Here is a 24,709-nt window from a genome sequence, read left to right on the forward strand (position 1 = left end):
CTTGGTAGGAATGGCAGAGATTGACAGTAGAGTACGTTTCTTAGTTTACTCATCTGGCAACCCTGGTTCTGTTTTCAGGAAGGTGTTTCTTTGTTGTTTATTCTCTATGGCCATGAAGGTTTGTATTGAAGAGGTGGCTTCATTGCTGTCATAGCCTGCTTCTTTCTAGTACAGGTTTGGAAACTCCATTGTTATCTTATGGGTTCAACAGAATTTTGTAAGGTAAGCTAGTATTTTTTTCTATACCAGTAGTGCAGAAATTCAGTAGGCTTACAGTCTGTTTGCTTCAAATCAGTTTCAAGTGTGAGTCTCTTCAGCCAAACACCTCATTAGACACAGGCTTTCAGCCTAAAGATTCTGGTATTTTAGTTTCTAGCCTCTGTGCCCTACTCACTTCCTTTGCTTTCAACTTAATGGCAGCCACCTTGATATCATCTGAAAAAAAGGATTTGGGTGGGAAGGCCACCCCTTAGTTCAATTTGGCCAATAGGCTCTCTCCCCTTCATGGCAAGGCCTGTTATTTATGCATAGTTTTTTTTCTGGAGATTTATGATAATTTCATATGTTATTCAGTTTCCAAAACTGTGCAGATTATAGGATCTGATTCTTTTTCAACACTATTTATTAAACACCACTACGTGTTGTATACTCTATGGCATAGGGTAATTAGGATTCCAAGTTTGCACCAAAGAACTCTGACCTACAGAAAGATAAGTTACCTGCCCAAAATTTGCAAATAGTCAAATAGGAACTTGAACTCATATCATCTGATTCTAAAATGGCATGTTCATCCAACCATAAAATATTGCCTCAAAATATCTAACTTGAGAGTTATGAAGAGGTTGGTGATATTTCACATCCATTCTTGAGACAGAAACAGGCACAGGTATCAGTGGACTGATGCATGATCAAGTACAGATCTGAAAGTTTAAAAAAAAAAAAAAGCCAAGGAGTGAGGTAGTGGATATGCAACTCTATCTAAGTAGTTTAACTGTGGATCAGGAATGGATTATTTTCTAATGGGCTTTTACTTTATCCCCCTTAGTGTAGTAATAGCAACATCAGACAAGAAAAACAAGAAAGTACCAAAAAATTACAAATGCCAAAATAACAATGACAGCTATAATTTCTTGTATTTAAATGTGTTAAGAATACCAAAATGATAAGCCTTACTTTTATGGAAAAAAATATAATTATCTTACTGCAGAAGAGTCATAAGCTTTATTTCATCATAAGGTCTTATTTCTCATTAAAAGTCAGTATTAACAATTACAGGAACCCATAATGGGAAATGGGTATGCCAGTCCTCTGGCTTGATCCCTCTGTTTTGCAGATGAGGATCAAGACACACAAGAGGTCAAGATCCTTTTCAACTCCACATGTTGGCAAATCCGCAGTTTTTCACGGTGTATTCAGTCCTATTGACAGCTATGGTATCGTTTGATGAAATCTCCAATTTTTCGTGTGGGTTGGTCCAAAGTGGCATGCTGAGAGATTGAAATGCATATGTATATTGTAGGGAATAACTGTTTCTAGCACATTTGTTTCCATTTTTATCATAAATACGTTACCATCATTTTCATGAAGTCAGAATTTAGTGATGAAAGTGACATATCCCCATTTTTCATGAGAGAACAAAAAACGTGAATGATCTGAGTCTCAACACTACCCATAAAACAATGTATTTTAAGTTTATTTGGACATGCAAGGAGAACCTGAGATGAGGTTTCAAGTCACTGATTATTCTGGAATTAGAAATTTGTGTCCAAAATACTAAGTGAAGATGGAAGCCCAGCATGCTTTGAGAAGCAAGCTTAGGTTTTGACATTGCCAAAATTTGAGTTCAAATCTCATCTATATTATTAGTCAACTGTGTGAATTGGGCACTTTCCTCATATGGAAAATGATAGTAGTCATCACTGCCATACAATCTTCTTATGAAAACTAGAGATAGGTAGATTTTATATCCAAAGCATCTCCACATAGTTGTAAGTCATGAAACAATAGCTCTTTCCCTCCTTTGTTCTGAATTGAGTAGTTGAGTTTTTTCCCAACTTTTATTTTGAAATATTTTAAATATGAAAAAAGGAATAATACAATGAACATCCACTACATAGACTGACAGACATTATTGACTTTATCTTTTCTCTTTCTCACTCTCTTTTCACTCATACACACACATGCATTCACATACATACACCACATAAACGTGGTATGTATTTTTGCCGACCATTTGAGCATAAGGTTAAGTTGCAGACATCATGATAAATCATTAAGTACTTTTAGCATACATCTCAAATTTTTAAAAAATATATGTAAGCATAAAATTAACCCAAAAACCCCTTTGTTATCTCATATTCATTCCGTATCCAATTTCTTCAGTTCAGTTGTCCCCCCAAAAAATGTTTTTTAAAGCTTTTTGTTGTTTTTCTCCTTAATCCAGGATTCATTCAAGGTTTATTCATTGCATTTGGTTGTTACGCATAATCTAAAACAGTACTTTCCCTTTTGCTTTTCATGACATTGACTTTTGAAGAATCCAGACAAAACTGTCTTGTAGAATGTCCAACATTCTGGATTTTTTTTTTTTTATCATTCTCTCTATTCCCTGTATTTCCAGTAAACTGGAGGTTAGACCTAGGGATGTGATTACATTGAGTTAAATGTCATAGGTGATATAAACTTTATATAGTCCATCGATAGACACGTAATGTCAAGATTTCTTACTCCTAGGCATGCTACATTTCATCACTTGGTTAAGAGGTGACTGCTAGTTTCTCTCTACGGAAAATATATATTTTTCCCTTTATAATTACTAAGCAATTTCTGGAGTAATACTTTGGTACCACATGAATATTCTGTTCTCTAAAAATTATCCAATAATTGTACTATCCAGTGCTAACCCTTGCCTGAATCAGTTATTACACTGGGACTGGGAATTTTAATTGAGTTTTTTTGAAACATAATCAAACTTAAACATAGACTTAAAATGTGTATTAAGTCTATGCTTTTACATTATGTCATAGAGTCTGGATTAATATAGTATTGATAACTTATTTTCTTACATACAGCATTTTCACATATGACATGACATTTTCTACTTTTCTATAGACAAGTATTTTCAATTTATATAGTTTTTACTGAAAATAAGTGGTTTTATTAATGGATATGTGAATACTATTATGGGTCATCATACTGCATGTTAATTTTATATACAAAGAGCAGACGAAAAGTAGTTAGAAATGTAAAAGAATATCAGGAATTAGAAACATAAAAAATTAGTTTCCAAGAAGAGCGTAAGGAGACATGATGACTAAATGTAATGTGGTATCCTGGATCAGAAAAAGCACTTCAGGTAAAAACTGAGGACATCAGAATAAAGTATAAACTTTAGTCAATAGTCATATATCAATATTAGTTAATTGCCACAAATTTACCATACCTATGTAAGATGTTAATAATTGGGAAAACTGGATGTGGGTGTGCTAGAATTCTCTGTACTATCTTCGACAATTTTCCTGTAAATCTAAAACTATTCTAAAATCAAATCTTTATTTAAAATTATTTCAATGTGTTTTAAATAGGAATCTGAATTTTAAGAAAAATGATTAAAATTTCTTTAAGCATGCTTATAAAGCAAAAGCCATGAAAACAGTTATAAAATAGAATATCAAATTCAGAGTTTTTAACAGAGCTGTATTCAAAATGGCCAATTTTTAAATGATGTTGAAAACAAAAAAATAGACAAATTTAAAACTTTATTTACAAGAAAATGGAATACTGTCTATTGTATGTATCTGTCAGAATAGGTTAGGTTGTAGTAACAAACAACTAAAAATATTAATGGCTTAACACAAAAAATTTATGTCTCACTCCCGCTACTTGTCCATTGAGAGTCCTGTGTGTGGCTGTACTCAGGCTGATGGAAGGAGACATAGTGAGTCATACATACATCAGCTGCTAAATCTTCTGCCTTGAAGTTACATGGGTTAGTTTTGCTCACATTTCATTGGACAAACAAGTCACATGACCACACCTAACTTCAGAGGTGGGAATAAAGTGAATATACATGAATAGCCCTAACATCTACCATAATCATGACCCCTGCTTGAAGCTCACCATGCTGTAGCTATTAGATATGTAACTTATAATATTAAATAGTTGTGACAAAGCTTTTGGAATGAATGGATTCATGTTAAAGTCCGAAACAATTTTGAGTGTCAATTGTTAATTTTTAATCTCAATTTTATTTTAATTGTAAATGCAGAACCTGGATTAGCCCAAATGAAATTGTTGGCTATTTGTCTTTATTTTGTTTAGACTTTTAGAGATTTGAATTATATTTATGATAGTAGCAAGACCTGAGAAACATAAGTGTATGAGCTTTTACATGCAGTCAGAGTAATCCATGACAGTGTCCCCATATTGAGGTCTTGCAGGACCAAATAAATAAATAAATCAACATCTTTCATCTCTTGATATAAAATCTGCTGATGGGAGGGAAGTTATAAAATCTGCCGATGGGCACTGTTTACAATAGCAAATACTTGGAACTAACCCAAATGCCCATCAGTGATAGACTGGATAAAGAAAATGTGGCACATATACACCATGGAATACTATGCAGCCATAAAAAACAATGAGTTCATGTCCTTTGCAGGGACATGGATGAAGCTGGAAGCCATTATTCTCAGCAAACTAACGCAGAACAGAAAACCAAACACCGCATGTTCTCACTCATAAGTGGGAGTTGAACAATGAGAACACAGGGACACAGGGAGGGGAACATCACACACTGGGGCCTGTTGAGGGGTAGGGGGCAAGGGGAGGGAGAGCATTAAGACAAATACCTAATACATGTGGGGCTTAAAACCTAGATGATGGGTTGATAGGTGCAGCAAAGCATCATGGTACATGTATACCTATGTAACAAACCTGTATGTTCTGCACATGTATCCCAGAACTTAAAGTAAAATTAAAAAAAAAAATCTGCAGAGGGGAGAGAAGTCATGTCCACAGAGTCTACCACAGAGTTTGATGAAGGTGCTGGAGACAATTGCTATATTTAAATTTTAGGAATTAAAGGAGCAAGGTGGAAGAGAGTAAAAGTAGAATTTACAATTATTGATTCTTAAAGACGAAAAAGTCTTCTACCAAAGACAAACTAGCCACTCAGGACCTCAACTTTCTCATTGCTGCAATAAGGGAGTGCATAAACTACATAGATATACTGGATACCCAAGATTGCTTCCTAAAATCTGTGAGTCAATAATTTTAGAAATTCATTGTAATGCATTTTTAATATGCTTTAAATGTAACACAAATGGTTTTCTAAATTATACTCACTCTGAGAAATGGTAATTTTGAATAAATGCAAAAATAGCAACTCGTTAAAGCATATAAATTGTGGTCTAAACTAAAATGTAAAGTCAGTTTTCATAATCTGCCAACTATTCTTCATCCTGTTTCCATAAACCATTTTCCATATTGACATTGAGAAAACCCTGAATCCAAAGTAAGTCTGTCTGCAGTAGATGAGACCTTGCAGGTGGGAGCAACCAGGAATGGGTTATGTGAATCCAAGATTTGAAAGGAGGTCACCATGACATTAAGTTTGACAATGCATTGTAAGCCCTGCCTTGGGTGGGGCTTAAAATAGTTTCCAAGTCAGTAGCAGAAAGGATCTTTTGGTTTTTGTTGTCAAGTAACCAAAAAGGTTTTCTGGTTTCCAGATATTATTAGGGGAAACTGACCCTTTGGTCTTTTGTTTAATCAAATGGCTTTACTGAGGGTGCCAGGTAAATGAGTCATCAGACTAAGCAGGGCAGAATAACGAGGACACCTGTGTTCTTCCTTCTGCCTGTGATGTTTTGCAGTTCAAGAACTTGATTTTTACCTGCAGGCATCTTCTCCAAATGTACTTTGGCTTAAAATACCTAATACCAAAATTAGTGATTTAAGGGCTAAACAACACCACCATCTGGCCCTTACCTGAGTATTTTTTTGATGTCTCAATACACACACACACACACACACATTATACATATATGTTTATGTATGCATGTGTATGTTTATATGTATGTGTATACTTTTTTAAATGTACACTTTTAAAAATAATGGTTAAGTTTTTACAGTTTTGATGGTCCACCCCTAAGTCATAATAGGATATTTTAATAAGTCTCCTCATGTAAAAAACTTATCTACAAAGGACTCAGAACTTACTGTATTAGTTTTATATTACAGTGTAACAATTATCACAAATTTAACAGCTGAAAACAACACCCATTTATTAATTCACAGTTCTGTAGGTCACAAGTCTGGCACGTTTGGCTGGGTTTTTTCTCTAGAGCATCACATGGCTGAAATGAAGATGTTGCCTGGGCTGAGTTCTTGTCTGGAGGTTCTAGGGGAGAAAATCAGCTTTCAAGGCCCTTTCGGTAGTGGACAGAATCCAATTCCTTACAGTTGCAGGCCTGAAGTCCCCATTTTCTTGCTGTCAGCCAGGCATCACTCTCAGCAGCTAGAGGCTGCTCTCACATCCTTTCCATGTGGCCCCTTCCCTCTTCAGGCAGAGAGAAGTATATTGAATTTTCTTGTGTTTCACATCTCTGTGACTTCCTTTTCTGGAACCAGACAGAGAAAGCACTCTGCTTTGAAAGGGCTGGTGTGGTTCAGTTACGCCCATTCAGATAAGCACCCTATCTTTAGGTCAACTGATTAGTAACCTTAATTACATCTGCAAAATCCCTTTTACCATGTAAAGTAACATAATCATGGGTGTCATCTTAGAATTTTCCCTAGCACATTTTCTTTATATAGACCTTCACTGTTACGTAGATTCAGTTTTTAAGTTGAATAATGTGACAAATCATTTGGAACATTAAATATGATTCATGGTAATGAACGACATTCAAGTTAAATTAGTTTTATTGTGAATGTAGCTAAAGATTTTGTGGTGCTGAAAAATAAATTACTTTTAAAATAAGCCTATAAATGGATTTGATAATGGAACATTGAAAAAGACATGTATTAAAGGGCTACTATAAATGTTCAGTATATTAGCTGGATTTATTTGATTATGTCAGATGATAGTGATTAGCATATCTCCTCAATGTATGCTGTTAATCATGGTCTTGGTTATGCATTAATACACAAACTCATAGACATTAGAACTCAAAGATATCAGATATCATCTGCCCTCCTCCCCCTCCCTTTTTCTTAAATGAGGAGCCAGAGACTCAGAGAGGGGATATGACTCAGAGAGGACAATAGATAGAGCTCACAAGTTAGTGGTAGAGTCAGACCTAGAATACATAGTTTCAAATTCCGTATCTGGTAACAATAACAGTATAATTAATTGAAGCTTTTCTATGCATCAGGCACTATCCTAAGTGCTTTAAATGCATTGTTTTCCTTAATACTCACAAAAATTCCTACCCCATTCCTAATGAGGTAGGCTTATTATTGCTGTCATTTCAGTTTGAGGAAACTGAGTCACAGAGAGGGTATGTAACTTGCTCAGTGTCATCCACCTTGTAAATGGTAGAGTAGAGACTAAAAGAGAAGCAGTTTGATCCCAGGGCCTGACTCCTTCACTGTGCTCTGCTTTTCCCACCCCACTAAGCTGCTTCCAACAGGGCCTTCCATATGCAGTTACAGCATTAGCACAGTAAAATCTCCATAGACAGCTGCACAAGCTCCCCGTTTAGTTATATTCTGACAATGAAGTACTGAATAGCAGAAAATGTGGAGTCTGGGAACTGTCTACAAATGCTGGTTCTGTCACTTACTATGTTGCTTCAGGGAATTATGTAAATTTCTGGGGCCCTTAGATGCTATAACTGTAAAATTGGGATTTTTAGCATTGTTATGAAGGGGATACATGTAAGAAGCAACCTGTAAACAAAAAAATTACATGCTTATCATATTATTCTTTGACAAATGGTGCTGGTTCTCATAACCCTATAATGGCAGATTTTCAAGTCGCTTTAACTGTGATAGAGTCAGACCTTAAATTAAAAACTTTAGATCTTTGACATTGCAGAGGCTGTGTTCTGAGATCTTTAAGAACCTCATTTTCTTTCTAAGTCGTATGTTTCTTGTACGTATCCTCATTCCACATGCTCAAATGTCACTGAAGTTTTATGTCTCACCTGATGGCAATTTTTTCACAAGAGCGCTGTTCACAGGAAATGAACATTAAAGCTACATGGAGAGACACACTTGTACAAAATTGTATTACCTCTTGCTTGGGGTTTTTGTTTGTTTGTTTGTTTGTTTGTTTGTTTGTTTTTGAGACAGAGTCTTGCTCTGTCACCCAGGCTGGAGTGCAATGGTGCAATTTCGGCTCACTGCAACCTCTGCCTCCTGAGTTCAAGTGATTCTCTAGCCTCAGCCTCCCAAGTAGCTGGGATTACAGGTATGGGCCACCAAGCCCAGCTAATTTTTGTATTTTTAGTAGAGACAGATTTTCACCATGTTGGTCAGGCTGATCTCAAACTCCTGGCCTCAAGTGATCTGCCTGCCTTAGCCTCCCAAAGTGCTGGGATTACAGGTGTGAGCCATCATGCCCAGCCTACTTTTTGATATAGTTATTTGAGGACCACTCAAATGAAATCATAAATATTAACTTCATGTATATCAGGATGCACTCTGCATTCTCATTCTTTCATTTCTCCTTAACATTCTCCCTCATTTTTTAAAACATATATGTGCAGTTTTGGGTTGGGGGTGGGGGCTTGGTTGTTGTTTTGTTGTTTTTTCCTACACCATTTGAAAGTAAATTGCAGAATATATAACATTTCAGGTCTAAATACTTTAGCATGTATCTCCTAATAAGAAAATTCTTTATAATACATGTCATTATGCACCTTAAAAAATAACAATTTTCTAATCTCATCTAATGTCAAATGCATATTCAAATTTTCCTTAACTTGTCCTAAAATTACTTTTATACTGTTTTGCATATAGAGTTTCTTGTTTTGCTTTCCCAAACAAGAAGTTCGAGTACACTCGTAGCATTTGGTGGTTAAATTTCCTTGATATATTTTAATCCAGAATAATTCCCTTACCTTATTTCTTTGTTTGTTTTCATGATATTAACTTCTTTTAAGAGACTAGGCCAACTTTCTTGAACAATAGTCCATGTTCTGGATTTCTCTGATTGTTTTGTGTATGTGTGTCTATCATATATCTTGTTACTCTATCACCTGTTTTTGAAAACTTGAAGTTGGCTCCAAAGATCTGATTAGAAAAAGGTTGCATGTTTTTGTCTAGAACAACTTGACAATTGATGCTTTGTATTTTATATCTGGAGGTGCATATGATTGTCCCCTCTTAGTGCTACTAAGTTTGATTACTTGATTAAGATGGTGGCAGCCTGGTCTCCCAGTGTTAAAGTACTTTTTTTTTCCTTTAACAATTAGAATAATTTATGGAACAATTATTTGGCTCATATGAGTATCCTTTCTACAACCTTTCATCTAATAGTGTTAGCCTCCATTGATGAGCCTTGCTTATATCATTTATTCCAATGGAGGTTGCAAATTGGTAAATTTTAAATTTTATGTAAAATTTAATGCTTTTACATTTACTAATATTCTGCTGTAAAGAAGATCTTTCCCTTATTAGTAAGGGATGTTTTGTATCTTGTTACAGTTCATATCAGTACAACATATTTACTACCAATTATCTAAAATACCAGCCTTAGATTGTGGAACTGAGTTATAGATCAGTCATAATTTATATTTCATTTATACTCTTTAAAGCATTTTGGTGTACCTTAATGTTGGAAGTAGAGAATGGATGAAATTTAAAGCAGTATTTCAAAATGGTAAGTACTTCTAAGAGACTTGGTGAAAAGAGATTTCGACAAATCACTGGCAATATCAGCAAATATTTATAGACCTAAAAATAACTTATTGCTGGGCACGATGGCTCACGCCTGTAATCCCAGCACTTTGGGAGGCCAAGGCGGGCAGATGACAAGGTCAGGAGTTCAAGACCAGCCTGGCCAACATAGCGAAACCCCATCTCTACTAAAAATACAAAAAATTAGAAGGGCATGGTTGTGGTCACCTGTAATCCCAGCTACTTGGGAGGCTGAGGCAGGAGAATCACTTGAACCCGGGAGGCGGAGGTTGCAGTGAGCAGAGATTGTGCCACCGCACTTCAGCCTGGGCAACAGTGCAAGACTCTGTCTCAAAAAAAACAGAACTTATTAATACCAGGCACTAAAAGAGCTAACCGTATGGTTGTATCCCAAAAAGCTATCAATATGCACAGTGTGGATAAATAGTTAAGCCTGACAAGAAGTAATCGAGTACAAATCATTTGGACTATCACCCTCTTGCTCGAGCTTTGGTAGCCTCTCAACTTCACATCTCAACACTCATAGCTTTTGTAATTTGGGCTCAGTTTTTTGTGGAACCCACTCCCCCATTACTTTACATGTGCTTTGGTCATTGCACCTCCCTTAAATGCACATGGTCATCCCTATCTTTGCACCTTTGCCATGCCGTTTCCCTTGCTTACGAAGCTCTCTTCTCACCTCTCGTTAAGTCCCAATCTGCCTATTTTTCATGTCCAGCTCAAATCCCACAGCCTCTATGACATACCTTCTTCCCTGACCTCTCAGGTAGTACTTCCTATCTGTGTCACATCTGTAGTATTTGACTCAGTTTCCTGTTTGGTCTTCTAATTGGTTTCTATTAGTAAATCACATCACCAAACTATTAAAAATCCTTGAGGACATGACTACCCGTGAACAAAAATTAAAAATCTCTTTTCACATTATTTTGGTGAGTTTTTGCATTGCCCTTGGAATATCTTTCTGAAAGTTACCAATAGATGTGAAACTATTGGCAAACTAGGCTCTCTCCTTTGTGTAGATTCTTTTTCCTTCTAATATCTATCACCCTACAGAAACAGACTTTCCTATAAAAGTTAAGATTGGAATTTGAGGATTACTCACCATCTGTTTCTTTGTAAATTGTGTGAAGGCCTGGTTCTTTTACTATGATTAAAAGAAAGGGAAAAATATGGTAAGCAGAAATTAATCTGGCATTTAAATATTACAATGAAAACAACAGATAGGCATAAATTAACCTGCATTTAAGTATTACAATGAAAATAGGGCTTATTTTTTTTCCTTAGGTTGAATCTTTTTGTTTCTTATATTAACAATTTGCACACTGTTTTAAATGGAAATAAAACAATGGTGTTTTGTGCTTCTTACAGATTTTTTAGAAAATCTTCATCCCACTCAACATGACATTGTTTAAAATTGTTTTAAATACCTTTTCTTTCTGCCTCCTTAACAAGAGCACTTTTTATTTACACAGTTCTTTGCATCTGATGATCTCAGAGCCTTGGCTGATATTTCTTACCAGATAGTGATTACAAAGCTGTTACACTTTTTGTTTCTATCTCTGCAGAAGCAGGAGGTAAAAAACTAAGGAGCACTGTCCAAAGAAGTACAGAAACAGGCCTGGCCGTGGAAATGAGGAACTGGATGACTCGACAGGCAAGCCGAGAGTCTACAGATGGTAGCATGAACAGCTACAGCTCAGAAGGAAAGTGAGTGAGGCTGCATATGATGTGTGTCTCCTCTGTGCCTCACCTATCTCACTCTATGTGCTTTCACAGAGATTTTCCAACTCTCATGCTCTTCAGAACCACTTTAATTTTCACTGGCTGATTTCCAGTGAAGAGAACTTTGCTCACCTGCCACTGAACAATGTGACATATCTGGCTTTTTATATCAAGTGAAATAGGTTTGGGGATAAAGTGTTTTGCCTTAATGGCAAGTTGCTAAAGTGTGACTCTTACAATGCAATGCAAATAAAATATTTTGCCTTAGCTTGAAATAATATATAAAAGCCCCAAAATAATAAGCATGCATGCCACACCATGTGAACAATGCTAGTTTTAAGAATCTCCATCCTGAGAATTATTGCTAAAAAATATGGAATGCTGGCGTATACTTAGTTCCATGTTGCAACAAACAACTATAATTATTTAATTATATTAAATATAACAGCCAAAAAGAAATGCCACCAAAAAACTTGGGGAGCCTTTTACATAGTTATCAAGTAGCTTTCCTTTGAATCAACTGTCTCAGATATTTTTAAAGCATTTTTAGCTTGTGTAGTTCTGTCACCAACAAATTAATAGTACTTAGCAACTAAAGATCTGGAAGTGGGGCTGTAAAGGACATTAACAAAGGAAAATGGGGTTTACTGGCCTCACTGTCATCACTGTGTAAGTATTAGATGTTTAGATAACCTATGTGTGGCCAGTTTACAGATGTGAGGCCGTAGGAGCTGTTGGCACAGCATGAATGGTATGTCTCAGGATAATTTGTCTAGCACAACAACATAAATACAAGAGATATAACTGGTTTTTCTACATTTGTAAGTAGGCTTATATGGGATACTTATAGAAACAAACTAAAACATTTGTATTAACTAAATATTTGAGAATTGAGGTCGGGGGGAGAAATAGATTCACTATTCATTAAGGAAGTCTAAAAAGAGAGGGAAAATCAACTGAAAAGTGAATGTGCACTGAGCACTAATCATTGCAAAGAACTATGTTAGATACTGTTAGGGATATAAAAATGTTTACACTATAGCCCCTGCTCCAGATGTTTATAGTCTTATTGGAAAAAGAGGATGAATACCCATAAATTCATTCAACAAATATTACCATACCTTCCAGTGGGCCAGTCACTGTGCTGTACGTTGGGGATGTGAGTCATAGGAGGGAGGGAGTAAATCTCCATGGCTAAGATTATGGGCTTTGCAGTCATATAGGTCTGGTTCTCTCATCTGGGTCTTTTCTTTTCTTTCTTTCTTTTTTTTTTTGTTTGTTTTCTTTTCTTTTGTTTCCTTTCCTTTCCTTTACTTCTATAGAACTTACAATATTCCAGGCATGGTTCTAGATGCTAGAGATACAGCAGTGAACAAAGCAGACCCCATCTCCCCAAAAATAAAATACTCTCATCACATTTACACTCTCATAGAGAAGACAAACAATAAGAAAAATTGTTAAAATGTATATAAAAGAAAAACTAGTAAAATATATAGTAGATTAGATAGCATACATGCTAAGGAGAAAAATACAGCAAGGAAGAGAGATGATCGAGACGGTGGAGGTAAGATTTGACACAGGATAGACAGAGAAAGGAAATATTCGAGTGAAGATCTGAAGGAATTTAGTGAGCAGAGGGATATCTGAAGGAAGAACATTCTAGAATGAAGATTGCTTCAGAGGCCCTGAAGCAGGAGCTGGCCTGGTGTCAGCAGTGAGGAGGGCAGCACTGAGGAGGAAGGGTGAGAGCAGTAAAGGATGAGGAATTAGGGCATGTGGCAGGGGCGGGGGCAGCTTATATAGACTTTATGTATTTTAAGGACTTTGCTTTTACTGAGTGGGATGAGAAGATGTTGGATGGTTTTGAGCAGAGGAGTGACAGGATCTGACTTCCGTTTTTGGCATATCAGTCTGAGTGCTGAGGGGGCAAGGGGCCAGGACAGCAAGGGCAGCAACAGGGAGAGCATTCACAAGGCTGCTACAGGAATACAGAAGCTGGGGAACGGTGGCTTGGACCAGAGTGTAGCATTAGTGAGGTCAGATTCTGGATGTATTTTGACAGTAGAGCAAGTAAGATTTATTGATGCATTTGATGTGGGTAATGAGAGAAAAGAGAGTATATTTGTTTGCCAGGGCTACCATAATAAAATACCGCAGGCTGGGTGGCTTAAAAAGCAGGAATCTATTTTCTCACAGATCAGTAGGCTAGAAGTCCAAGATCAAGATGTCTGCAGGTTTGAGTTCTCCTGAGGCTCTTCTCCTTGGCTTGCAGGTGGCCACCTTCTCGTGATGTCTTCTCACAGCATTTTCTCTGTGCTTACCTACTCCTGGTGTCTCTTCCTCTTCTTATAAGGACATGGGTCATATTGGATTAGGGCACCACGCAAATGGCCTCATTTAACCTTCTCTCTTTAAAGGGCCTATGGCCAAATACAGACATATTGAACTTTAGGGCTTCAACATAAGAATTTTGGGGTGACACGATTCAGTCCATAACAGAGAGGAAGGAAGAAAGATGGCTCCAAGGTTGACCAGTTGGAAGAATGAAGAATGAGGTTACCATTTATCAAGATGGAAATCTTTTGACAGGACCAGAGTTTGGATTTTTTATTTGTGTGTTTGCAGTGGGGGGACAGGAGCATGGAGGGAGTCAGTTTTAGACAATATGAGTTTCAGGTGTCTATTACATATCCAAGCAGATATGTAGACTAAGCAATTGGAACATAGGTCTGTGGCCCAAGGGAGAGATCCAAGCTGGAGATGCCAATCTAGGCAATAGCAGCATAGATGGCATTTAAAACCATGAGACTGGATGAGATTATCAAGGGAATTCAGACATAGAAAAAAGATAAAAGGTCAAAGGATCAAGCTCCAGTGTTTAGTGGCAGAACTAGCAGAGGAGGTTAAGGCTGAGTGGCAGAAGGGAAAAGTGGGAAACCAGGAGACTGGAGTGTGCAGAAAGCAGTGGGAGACAGTGCTTCAAGGAAGAGGGGGCAAGGACAATTGTGTCAAATGATCAGATAATTTTAGTGGAGTGGCAACAATGAAAACAAGATTAGACTTTCAAGAGAGAATGAGAGGAAAGAAATTGAAGACAGCACATAGAGACAATTATTTCAAGGAGAGAAATGGGGTAGTAACTGGAGAGGGAAATGGGGTCAGGAAAGGGATTTTTTATATGGTGGAAGAAATAACAGCATATTTGTATGCAGATGGGAATGATCCAGAAACATTTCTTAGTGTATGAAATAGGAGAAATAATAGAATCTATCATAGTGCAGCTAAGAGGATTAAATATGATAAAGCCTGGATGGAGTAAGTGCTCAATATGTGCTGAGTGTTACTCGTAGAAATCACAGTCTGCCTTTGAGACCAAGGAAGAGAAAGACTCACCAGCAGAAGCCTGCAGCGCAGTGTGACAGGTGCTTCTGGTGTCATACTTGGGCTGCTGAGAATATGAAGGAAGAGTCCTGGGAGGTGGAACTGGGTATTTGGATCCAGTAAATATAAGTGGCAAAATAATAGGACTAGTCTTGCCACAATAATGAGGCTAGAATGAAACCAAGCTTACCTGAAAATAAATAGGGGTTGGGGATTTAATCTCATATGTTATTTTGCTTTCAGTCTGATTTTCCCTGGTGTTCGCTTGGCCTCTGATAGCCAGTTCAGTGATTTCCTGGATGGCCTTGGCCCTGCTCAGCTAGTGGGACGCCAGACTCTGGCAACACCTGCAATGGGTAAGAATTTCTGCCACATGATTTCACTATTTTGTTTTAGATTGTTGAAAATGAAATTCTCTAAATTTCATAGAATCTTCTCTCTCTCCATTTTTTTTTTTTTTTTTTTTTTTTTTTTAGACAGAGTTTCACTCTGTTGCCCAGGCTGAAGTGCAGTGGCATGTAATCATGGTTCACTGCAGCCTCGACCACCTTGGCTCAATAAATCCTCCCACCTCATCTTCCCAAGTAGCTGGGACTACAGGCACACGCCACCATACCCAGCAAATATTTTGACTTTTTTTAATAGAGACAGGGCCTCACTGTGCTGACCCAGCTGGTCTCAAACTCCTGGCCTCAAGCGATCCTCCTGCCTCCACCTCCCAAAGTGCTGGGATTACAGGCATGAGCCACTGGGCTCAGCCCAGTGGAATCTTTAACAATATTATCAGCAGGAATCAAGACCTTAGATTTTAAGAATAAAAAATATTTAACCGTTATTTCTCTTCTAATTTTAATGCTTTTTAAAGGAAGATATTATTGATAGAATTTTAAGTATATTTGAATTTAAGAAAATATATGGGAAATGATGAAACGATGTTAAACCAAGGTCTTTGACTCTATTTTCCTTAGTGCATTTGTATATTAAAGCACATTTGTTCCTTCCTTCTTCCATTAGGTGACATTCAGGTAGGAATGATGGACAAAAAGGGACAGCTGGAGGTAGAAATCATCCGGGCCCGTGGCCTTGTTGTAAAACCAGGTTCCAAGACACTGCCAGGTAAAAACAAAAGAGATTTTTCTATTATTGTCCATAATCCATATTGTTTCAATTTAGAGACCTTTTGATTGGTTTAGACCTTTGATTTAGTTAATCAAGATTACTAATGAATGGTCCATTATGACTGGTCTGGTGCTGGAGTCATTTGTGTGTTTATCCTGAATGAGTGTTCAGTGAGGATGATCCGGTGGGGATAATGTAAGTTGTTAAATAAGTACATACATAGTAGAAACCACTGCAAAATAAAAACCACCCCACTTAGATCATTCATTTTGTCACACCATGTACACGAGGAGTTCTTTTTTCTTATTAGCTAGTCTTTTGTGTTATTCTTCAGTTTCTCTAGAGCTTCAAAATTCTCCTCAGGAATCCATAAGTCTCTGGAATTAGAATAAAAAATAGATACAGGCTCCAAGAGTAGCATAAGCTATGTATGCTGGATATTCTAATTATAAGACTTTTACTTCCTGTAATCTGAGGAAAGAGAGGCACTATTATAACTTCTTATGCTACATATTTCAAATTGAAATGTCATTTTAATCTAAGGTGCATGAAGCCATGGAAGGTGCTACAGTGCTCCAAATACATTGTGTAGAGATCGTTTGATAAGATGTATAAAACAATTTCTGAGGATTCTGAAACTTGATTTCTAGCCTCAGCATCTCTACTGATTGACTTGTAATTTTGACTCTCAACTTTTCTATTTCTAGCTTCAGCATCTCTACTGATTGACTTGTAACTTTGACTCTTAACTTTTCTATCCTTGCAGAAATTTTTAATTATAATATATAATCTGTTGTATAACCTTGCACTGGTGATTAAGACAGTTGTGTTTATATGTGTCTTAGAGCTAGTCAACTCACTCTGCTATAAAAAAATCATGATTTGTACATGCATGAAAATGGTTTTTATGAAGTGTCTGTTGGATAAATTTTAAGCCATAGATTTTCTAATTAGTTGCCTCTTAGCTAATTTGATCAATATCACATGAAATTCCACTACTGTTATACCCACACCACCACAAATAAGTAAGTACTTTTGAGTGATAATCACTATTTGTGGGGATGAGTGAATGAAACAATATAGCTTCAAGCATGTTAAATAGATTTAAGTATTGATAAATTAAAGACTGAGTAGGACATCTCTCAGGACTGGAAGCATTTCACTTTATTTAATGCAGTGTGTAAACCTATATAACCAGTTGATGAAAAAAATGATAATAAACTCAGAGGCTATGTCAGCATCCCCTAAAACTCTCTGAAAGACACAGTTATCCACTGTTTATCTAATGATTTTGACAGAATGCAGCTAGGCCAGTGGCATGATTGCTAGCTCTTTCAGCCAAAGATTAAACTGGTAAATGTCACCGTGCATTGGCCATTTCATGTCCATAGTTTATTGCTTATTCTCCTCTGTGTTTTCTTTCCCAAGCACCATATGTAAAAGTGTATCTATTAGATAACGGAGTCTGCATAGCCAAAAAGAAAACGAAAGTGGCAAGAAAAACGCTGGAACCCCTTTACCAGCAGCTATTATCTTTCGAAGAGAGTCCACAAGGAAAAGTTTTACAGGTATCTACTTAATTGTTTATCCCTTACCTAAGAAAGTATTTTTCATGGGGTCAGACATTATACCCCAAATCTTTTCTGTTGTATTCTTTTATGTTCCTCACAAATGAAATTCTTTGGAAACTTTTCAAAGCAGTGGCCCGTGCTATAAAGCAATATACGTTGTCATTTTCTTTAAAGTGATTTACAGACATGCAAATCCCCACCACACATAAATTCCAGTCTCTCTGGATTTCTTATGACCTTAATGCTTCAGTACAATTTCCCCAGTGTACCTTTAGATACCACTAGTTAAAGACAACTATTCTATTATACAGATTTTAACTTGATCTTTGATGTCAGAAAATTAACTGAATGTACTTTAGTATTTTAATATAGTTTACAAGTTTTTCTATGTACACAGTTACACTGACATCACTCTACTTTTTATTTTGCCAACAGATCATCGTCTGGGGAGATTATGGCCGCATGGATCACAAATCTTTTATGGGAGTGGCCCAGATACTTTTAGATGAACTAGAGCTATCCAATATGGTGATCGGATGGTTCAAACTTTTCCCTCCTTCCTCCCTAGTAGATCCAACCTTGGCCCCTCTGACAAGAAGAGCTTCCCAATCATCTCTGGAAAGTTCAACTGGACCTTCTTACTCTCGTTCATAGCAGCTGTAAAAAAACTGTTGTCACAGCAACCAGCGTTACAAAAAAAAAAAAAAAAATCACAGGTTGCAAACCCTGGTAACACTGCATGCTTAATGTTGTGTCTTCTGAGCCTGTTTCTAGGGATACAAAGCAATCCTGTGTTCTCAGAGGAAGTTGCACACATTGTGCCCTAAAGAAGGCCCTCAGGTGAAAGAGCAGAGCTGTGAAGAACTATCAGGTTTGGAATTCAATGACACTCGAGTTCTGGTCCAATCTGAAGCCATGGATTAATCTCAAAGAATCAGTCAGTTTCGTGCAACAGAAGCCCTTTTCAATGGCACCTTTATATTTTTATCATTCCTTTTTCTTCATTTAACCCCAAAGCCCTGATATGCCACAGAAATGGAGCTATACAGCCATGAAGCGGTGTTACAGGTGAGGAGTGAAATCCTAGGAAGCATCAGGTGAAAAGCAGGAGACCAAAGAAGTGGTCAGGAACAATCATCAGTCCTCCTCTGGGCGGGGATCAGAGCAGTCAGTCCAGCAGGAAGAGTGGCAGACTCTGTAGCTCCATGGGCACGTCATTTACTAATGCTAAGATGTGTTGGACTCTGAAAAACAAAATTCTGTGGCTACACTGTACTGAATGAAATTAATGAAACTTTTTTTGCATGGACACAGATTAGCTGAATACTTAAATTATTTTCTTGGGGCTGCAACTTGCAAAAAAAAAAAGAATAAAAATCAGCCATTTTCAACAATTTATATTATTTTTAAAAATAAATTTCACTAGTGCATGGTTTTAAAAAGGAGAGAGAATGCAACAGGGTGATACAAAGATACACCATGTTTATTCTTTAATCATAGTCTGTGTTTTGGCAGACATTACAAATGGAAATACTTTCTAGAAGATACTTAAAATTCTCTTTATGTGACAAATAAGTATAATATATTCAATTTATTTCCATGTTAAATATACAAATCTTATGAAGTTCAATATGTGCAAAATTTTCACATCTTTCTCCTTCTCGCACTTTACCTCTTCTCCCTCTTTTAAACTTTTCTTTCTCCCTGCCAGAGTGAACCTTATACTAAAAAATTACAAGTTTTGATCTGATCCTCTCTCATACCCCATGTTTGATTCAGAGCTGTAGATGCCTCTGAATTTGCGAATTTCTCAAGGGAAAATTAACAAGATCTTTCTTTATTTCAAGCATGTTGAAAAGGATTTTGCAACATGACTTGGGAGTACATTAAAGTAAGTCAGCATGTATTTGACAAAGAAGATATTTGAACTTTTGCAGTTTATTGTACAGTGCATGGTAATTTTTTCACCTTTAAAATTCAGTTTACAGGAAAATTCTAAAATCATGTTGCCATTGTGATGTCCAATAAATTTGTTTTTAGCACCAGCATTATTCATACAGGGGTTAAAGTATTATTTGTAGAAGGTCTTAGGTTTTGTTTGTTTTTTAATCATTTAAAGCAATTTCTTTAGCCAGTTTCCATTTACTATGTGAATAGAAGCACTGCTAAAAATTGGGAACCCTGAAACACAGGGCTGTTTATTAATTCATTTTTCTGTAGTAAAATTCAATTTTTCACAAATTGTATTTCTAAAGAAATATAGTAAACATAAATTTGCAACAATTTTAAAGCTCCAGTTTTTAGGTGACTCAAAGAAAGTCATTATGCCTATTAATAGTTATTTGATGCCATCACCAAAAGTCTATGTGAAAATCTCCTAAAGTCAAAACCCCTGCCTTTGGTTTTACAGACGGTTATTACCATTGGGTGGAGCTGCAAGGTCAAATTTCTCCTAAGTTCCCCTATTTAGAGGAAAAGTCACTGGTTATTGTAATAAACCACCCATGGTTCTTTATGTACATTTTGATAACACATTATTATAGCTTGATTTTAATTTTTTGCGTTAATTTTTGAAATCCACATACATCTCATTTGTTTAAATTAAGGCCATGCACAAATATTTTTTTTAGTTCAGTGCTGACCATTAAAAACTATCATGCTTGATACGGTGCAAAAGTTAAAATGAGTATCACTAAAAATGCCTTCTTTTTATGTGGTGCAATATGAAATACACCAAGACTGTGTCTTGACATTCTGATGGACCCAGGTAAAGTTGTTAAAAGAACGAATAAAACTTTATTAAAATAATTTAGACACCTGTGTACCAGCAACAATTGATTTAATAGACCTATAGTGTCTATACTATCCCTTAGAATAAAGGTTTATGATTTTCCTGATACTAAGATGCAGTCACATAATCTTTTGTGCATATTCCTATACAAATTATTTCTAATTTTAATAAGAAGGACGTGACTACGGAATATTTGTACATACTTGTCATTATGCAGTATTTATTTAAAAGTTGGTGTTTTTTTTTTTAATTTTCACATCTGCACCTCGACTTGTGGTTTAGTCATGTAACTAGCACTATGCCAGTGACCGTTGTTGCCCTGTACATAGTATGTTTGAAAAGTAAAGGGAATTCCAGTTGGGAAAAAAGGGCAGATTAGTCCTGTAATGAACACCAACTAATGTAAATCAAATTCATTCTGGTGATGGTATTTAGCACTTTAAATAAAACATTTTCTTTACAGACGTCTGCAGTGCTTTCTCTGACTTTTCTCCCCACACAGCCCTGAGCCTGCTGCAGCTCATTCCCTGAACTCATGCATCATTTAAAGAATGAAATCACCGTCTCCTACTTCTCAATAACATAAGTGGACTGCTGGTCTTAGCAGCAGCCCTCAGTAGAGCATTTCTTTAAAACGCCAAAGGATTTCTGCTCACACTATTAAAAGTTGCTGTTTTTTAAAAGGTTGTTATTTTGGATTGAGTTGCTTTCTGATTAAATGACTCAGCAACTCACAGATTTTATGAGTGAAATTTTTAATTTAGTCATGGCCTTCACTGACAGCATAGTCACAAATACTCAGGCACAGGCTCTGCTAGCCCCTGGGTGAAGATGGCGAAGGCATAACTGGCTTTATGCAGCATATGTGTTTCTGCTAAAGTGTCAGTGTTGCTTTGTGGGGAGTGGAGGGTGTGTTTTCGGGATGGGGAGACATGTGTGGTAACCTGACATGTAACAACCTGTCCGGAGACTGGCTTCTACGTGTGGATATGAATGGGTGAGAGGATTTCTCCATATCCTTCTGGGGCAATTCCTCAACTGGGAGAAGGAAACCCTGCGGAGTTCTCATGGGAGTCTACTTCAGGTTTGAAATTTAAGAGCTAGTTTGGATTCATATTTAGTAATCGAACTGAAATCTAAGTCTAGCTGTCTCTCTATTCTTGGAAACAACCATTTCCTCCATTTCCAAAGACTCAACTCGAGTCCATTTCCCCATATCTATCCCATATATTTTTCCTTTATCCCATATATACCCCCTACTCTAGTGAATTGTTTCTTTGTTGTTCATTCCTGTTCTTTGTTGTTCATATACATTCCTGTATATGAACAACATTTTCCTTTATCCCATATATACCCTCTACTCTAGTGAATTGTTTCTTTGTTGTTCATTCCTGTTTCTTTGTTGTTCATATACATTCCTGTTATAAAAATTCCCTTCCCTTTCTTATGTGCCCTCTCCTGAAAAGCCCTTCTACTTTTCTCAATAATGATCCATGCGAGTCCCTTCTTGCAACTCCCAGCTCAAGAATGAGCTCTTTCGGCAACTTCTGACTAAACCCTAACAACATGGCTGCCATTGACGCCAACACCTTCACTTTCCCAGGGACCCCAGATGCCAAGGCTCCATAGGCAACAATAAAGGATATGATGGTCCTGTAGTGGGTATGATAGAATTAGGCAAGAGATCACCAAAGCTGTCTGCCTACTACTGATGTAAACCTTGACATTCTGTGCACGTAAAAATCATGTGCTCAATATGTTTGTCTCAACTCCCTCAGCTCGTGATGCCCTCAGTGTTCTGTGGGCATTTATGCACTGAAGAAACAGGAGTTCACACATCCACCTCTGGACTGTGAAATGTGTATTGAGAAATACTTTGCAAGAGAGAATTTTTTTAAGTGAACAAACAACAAGTCTGTGCCACACACATCTTCCATATGCCCTGACTCAGGTCACTTAATCTCCAGGATTTCATTTCCTCACCTGGAAAATATGGAGTTTGAGGTAGATTCTCATCTATCATTAAATCAACACTTTAACTAAAACGTAAGCTCCTTCAGGGCAGAGACCGTATTTTCAGTATCAAAAACAATGTTTGACACATAGCTGCTCAATAAACATCTGTCCAATGAAGGTTTATTTAGTCCTTGCTTTACTTGAGGCACTATTTCAGGCATAGTAGTGAACAAAACAAACAGTAGCCCTGTCCTCATGGGGCTTTCATTCTTCTAAAGAAGACACATTGGGTAAACAATTCCAAGTGTGATAACTTTCCTAAAGTGAAGCCCCCAGACTGCTACAGGAGGATACAGCAAAGTGTTTCAACCCAGTTTAGACATTTAGGGAAAGCTTATTAAAAAAATGAACAGGAGTTAAATAGAAGGAGATAATGGCAATGGGAAGCAAGACTATGTCAGGCAGAGAGAACAATGGCAAGAAATTTGAGGAAAGGGAATCATTACTACTTGTATTATAGTGTCTAAAACAGTGATGAACACATAAGAAGTGAATGAGTTGAATGAATGCATCTGTAGATTCCTGCATTTGGGGCTATTTCTAAAAGCACTGAGAGTTTTATTGGGAAGCTAGTTTTGATTTAAATTTGATGTGAAATCTATTTCTAAATGAGGTAATTGATAAGGTCTAATCTTCGGTTTCATTATATTTGAAATGGTTCTCAGAATGATGCTTAGTCCTTAATCCCATTAAATGGTTAGGCCTTTGAACACAGGAATCAAAGCCTGCAATTCCATACCCAGCACAGCACCTAGCTCAATGCCGAGCACATTATAGGTGCCAGATACCCAGCATTAACAGTGAATGTCCCTCTCAAATATTCTCAGATAGATTATTGTCAGCTGGGCACAGTGGCTCACACCTGTAATCTCAGCACTTTGGGAGGCCGAGCCAGGCAGATCACTTGAGGCCAGGAGTCTTGAGACCAGCCTGGAAACATGGAGAAACCCCATCTCTACCAAAAATACAAAAATTAGCCAGGCATGGTGGCAGGCGCCTGTGGGAGGCTAAGGCATGAGAATCACTTGAATCCTGGAGGCTGAGGTTGCAGCGAGCTGCGATCACGCCCCTGCACTCCAGCCTGGGCGACAGAGCAAGACTGTGTCTCAAAAAATAAATAAATAAATAAAAGAAAAGATTATTGTCATAAACATGGAAGATTCCTGAGTCCTGAAATTTATGTTCATAGTTTGTGTATGGTTACATCAAAAAGACTTTAAACCTGTCGTGTCCTTAATGCCTTTTGAGTACCAGCTTCCTATCATCCTGCCTTGGGGCAGGGGACCCTATTGCTTATTATAAGCTTTCTTTTCTAGCCCATCCACATTTTTCCTCTGAGACCTGCCATTCCCCGGCCCCATGTGATGGTAGTATAGAGGGCGCAGACTCTTAAACTGGGCCAATCTTTACCTTGCCTATGAAGATTTGTTATTTTTTTGTTTTATTTTGTTTTGCCTTGATACTGAAGAGGCAGTCCATCTCCAGTGACAAAAACTATCCCATTGTGGGGGAAAAGTCAGGAGCTTCCAGTGACAGTGTTTTCTGATATCTGATGAAAGTTGGTTTATGCTAAGAAAGTCAACAAAACCAAGTGGAGGCAAGAATGTGGAGAGAGTCCTACAGATTCCGCATTCCTAGTTCCATTACGACTGAGGATCAGCGGCATCCCTGCTCTTCCAAGAAAGCTCACACAGTCTAGCTGTAATTAGTTGAGTTCCTGCTGCTTGAGGTCATGAGTCCTAATTAATATATTTGGCCAAAGATGATTCTAATGAAACTAGAATCTCGAAGGAGCCATTGGGTTCACCTAGGGCAACCTCTTAACTTGAAGGGAAACCCTAAGGGGTGGCCATTAAGCCTCTGCTTGACAAGTGGATGGAGAAATAAACGCTGCAATCCATTTCATTCCATAACATTTAGCCTAAATTGTATTCCTTAACACTTAGCCTAAATCTCCTTCCAGTATTTTATACTTCCTGGGATAGCACTACCTTGCAGAAATGTACAGCAAATGGCTGATCGCTCTTCCATAGATAGTCCTTCAAATATTTAAGTGAGCTATCTTATTATCCCCAACTCTTAGAAAGCAGAATAGCATGTTGGCTAAAAATTCCTGTTCTAAATAAGAATGCCTGAGTTCAAATATTGCTTTCTCATTTGCTGTATAATAACTATGTAATAGCTATATAGCCTTGAATAAGCCACTTATCGTGTCTGTTTTCTTATCTATTAAATGGGG

At 37.2% G+C, this 24,709-nt stretch overlaps 1 protein-coding gene across 48 annotated transcripts in view; it reads left to right on the plus strand.

The window, feature by feature from the left end:
- The window catches only part of RIMS2 (regulating synaptic membrane exocytosis 2), a 752,291-nt gene extending 731,369 nt beyond the window's left edge, over positions 1-20,922 (plus strand). For all 48 annotated transcript variants that reach the window (XM_055348803.2, XM_031014115.3, XM_055348807.2 and 45 more), the window contains 5 exons: positions 11,436-11,577; positions 15,217-15,329; positions 15,988-16,089; positions 17,521-17,660; positions 18,099-20,922. In XM_055348803.2, coding sequence (XP_055204778.1) covers positions 11,436-11,577; positions 15,217-15,329; positions 15,988-16,089; positions 17,521-17,660; positions 18,099-18,317 — 716 coding nt within the window. In that variant the 3' untranslated portion in view covers positions 18,318-20,922. The remainder of the gene's footprint in view (positions 1-11,435; positions 11,578-15,216; positions 15,330-15,987; positions 16,090-17,520; positions 17,661-18,098) is intronic.
- The last annotated feature ends 3,787 nt before the right edge of the window (positions 20,923-24,709 follow it).

The sequence above is a fragment of the Gorilla gorilla genome, chromosome 7, assembly GCF_029281585.2.
Source record: "Gorilla gorilla gorilla isolate KB3781 chromosome 7, NHGRI_mGorGor1-v2.1_pri, whole genome shotgun sequence".
Taxonomy (NCBI): Eukaryota; Metazoa; Chordata; class Mammalia; order Primates; family Hominidae; genus Gorilla; species Gorilla gorilla.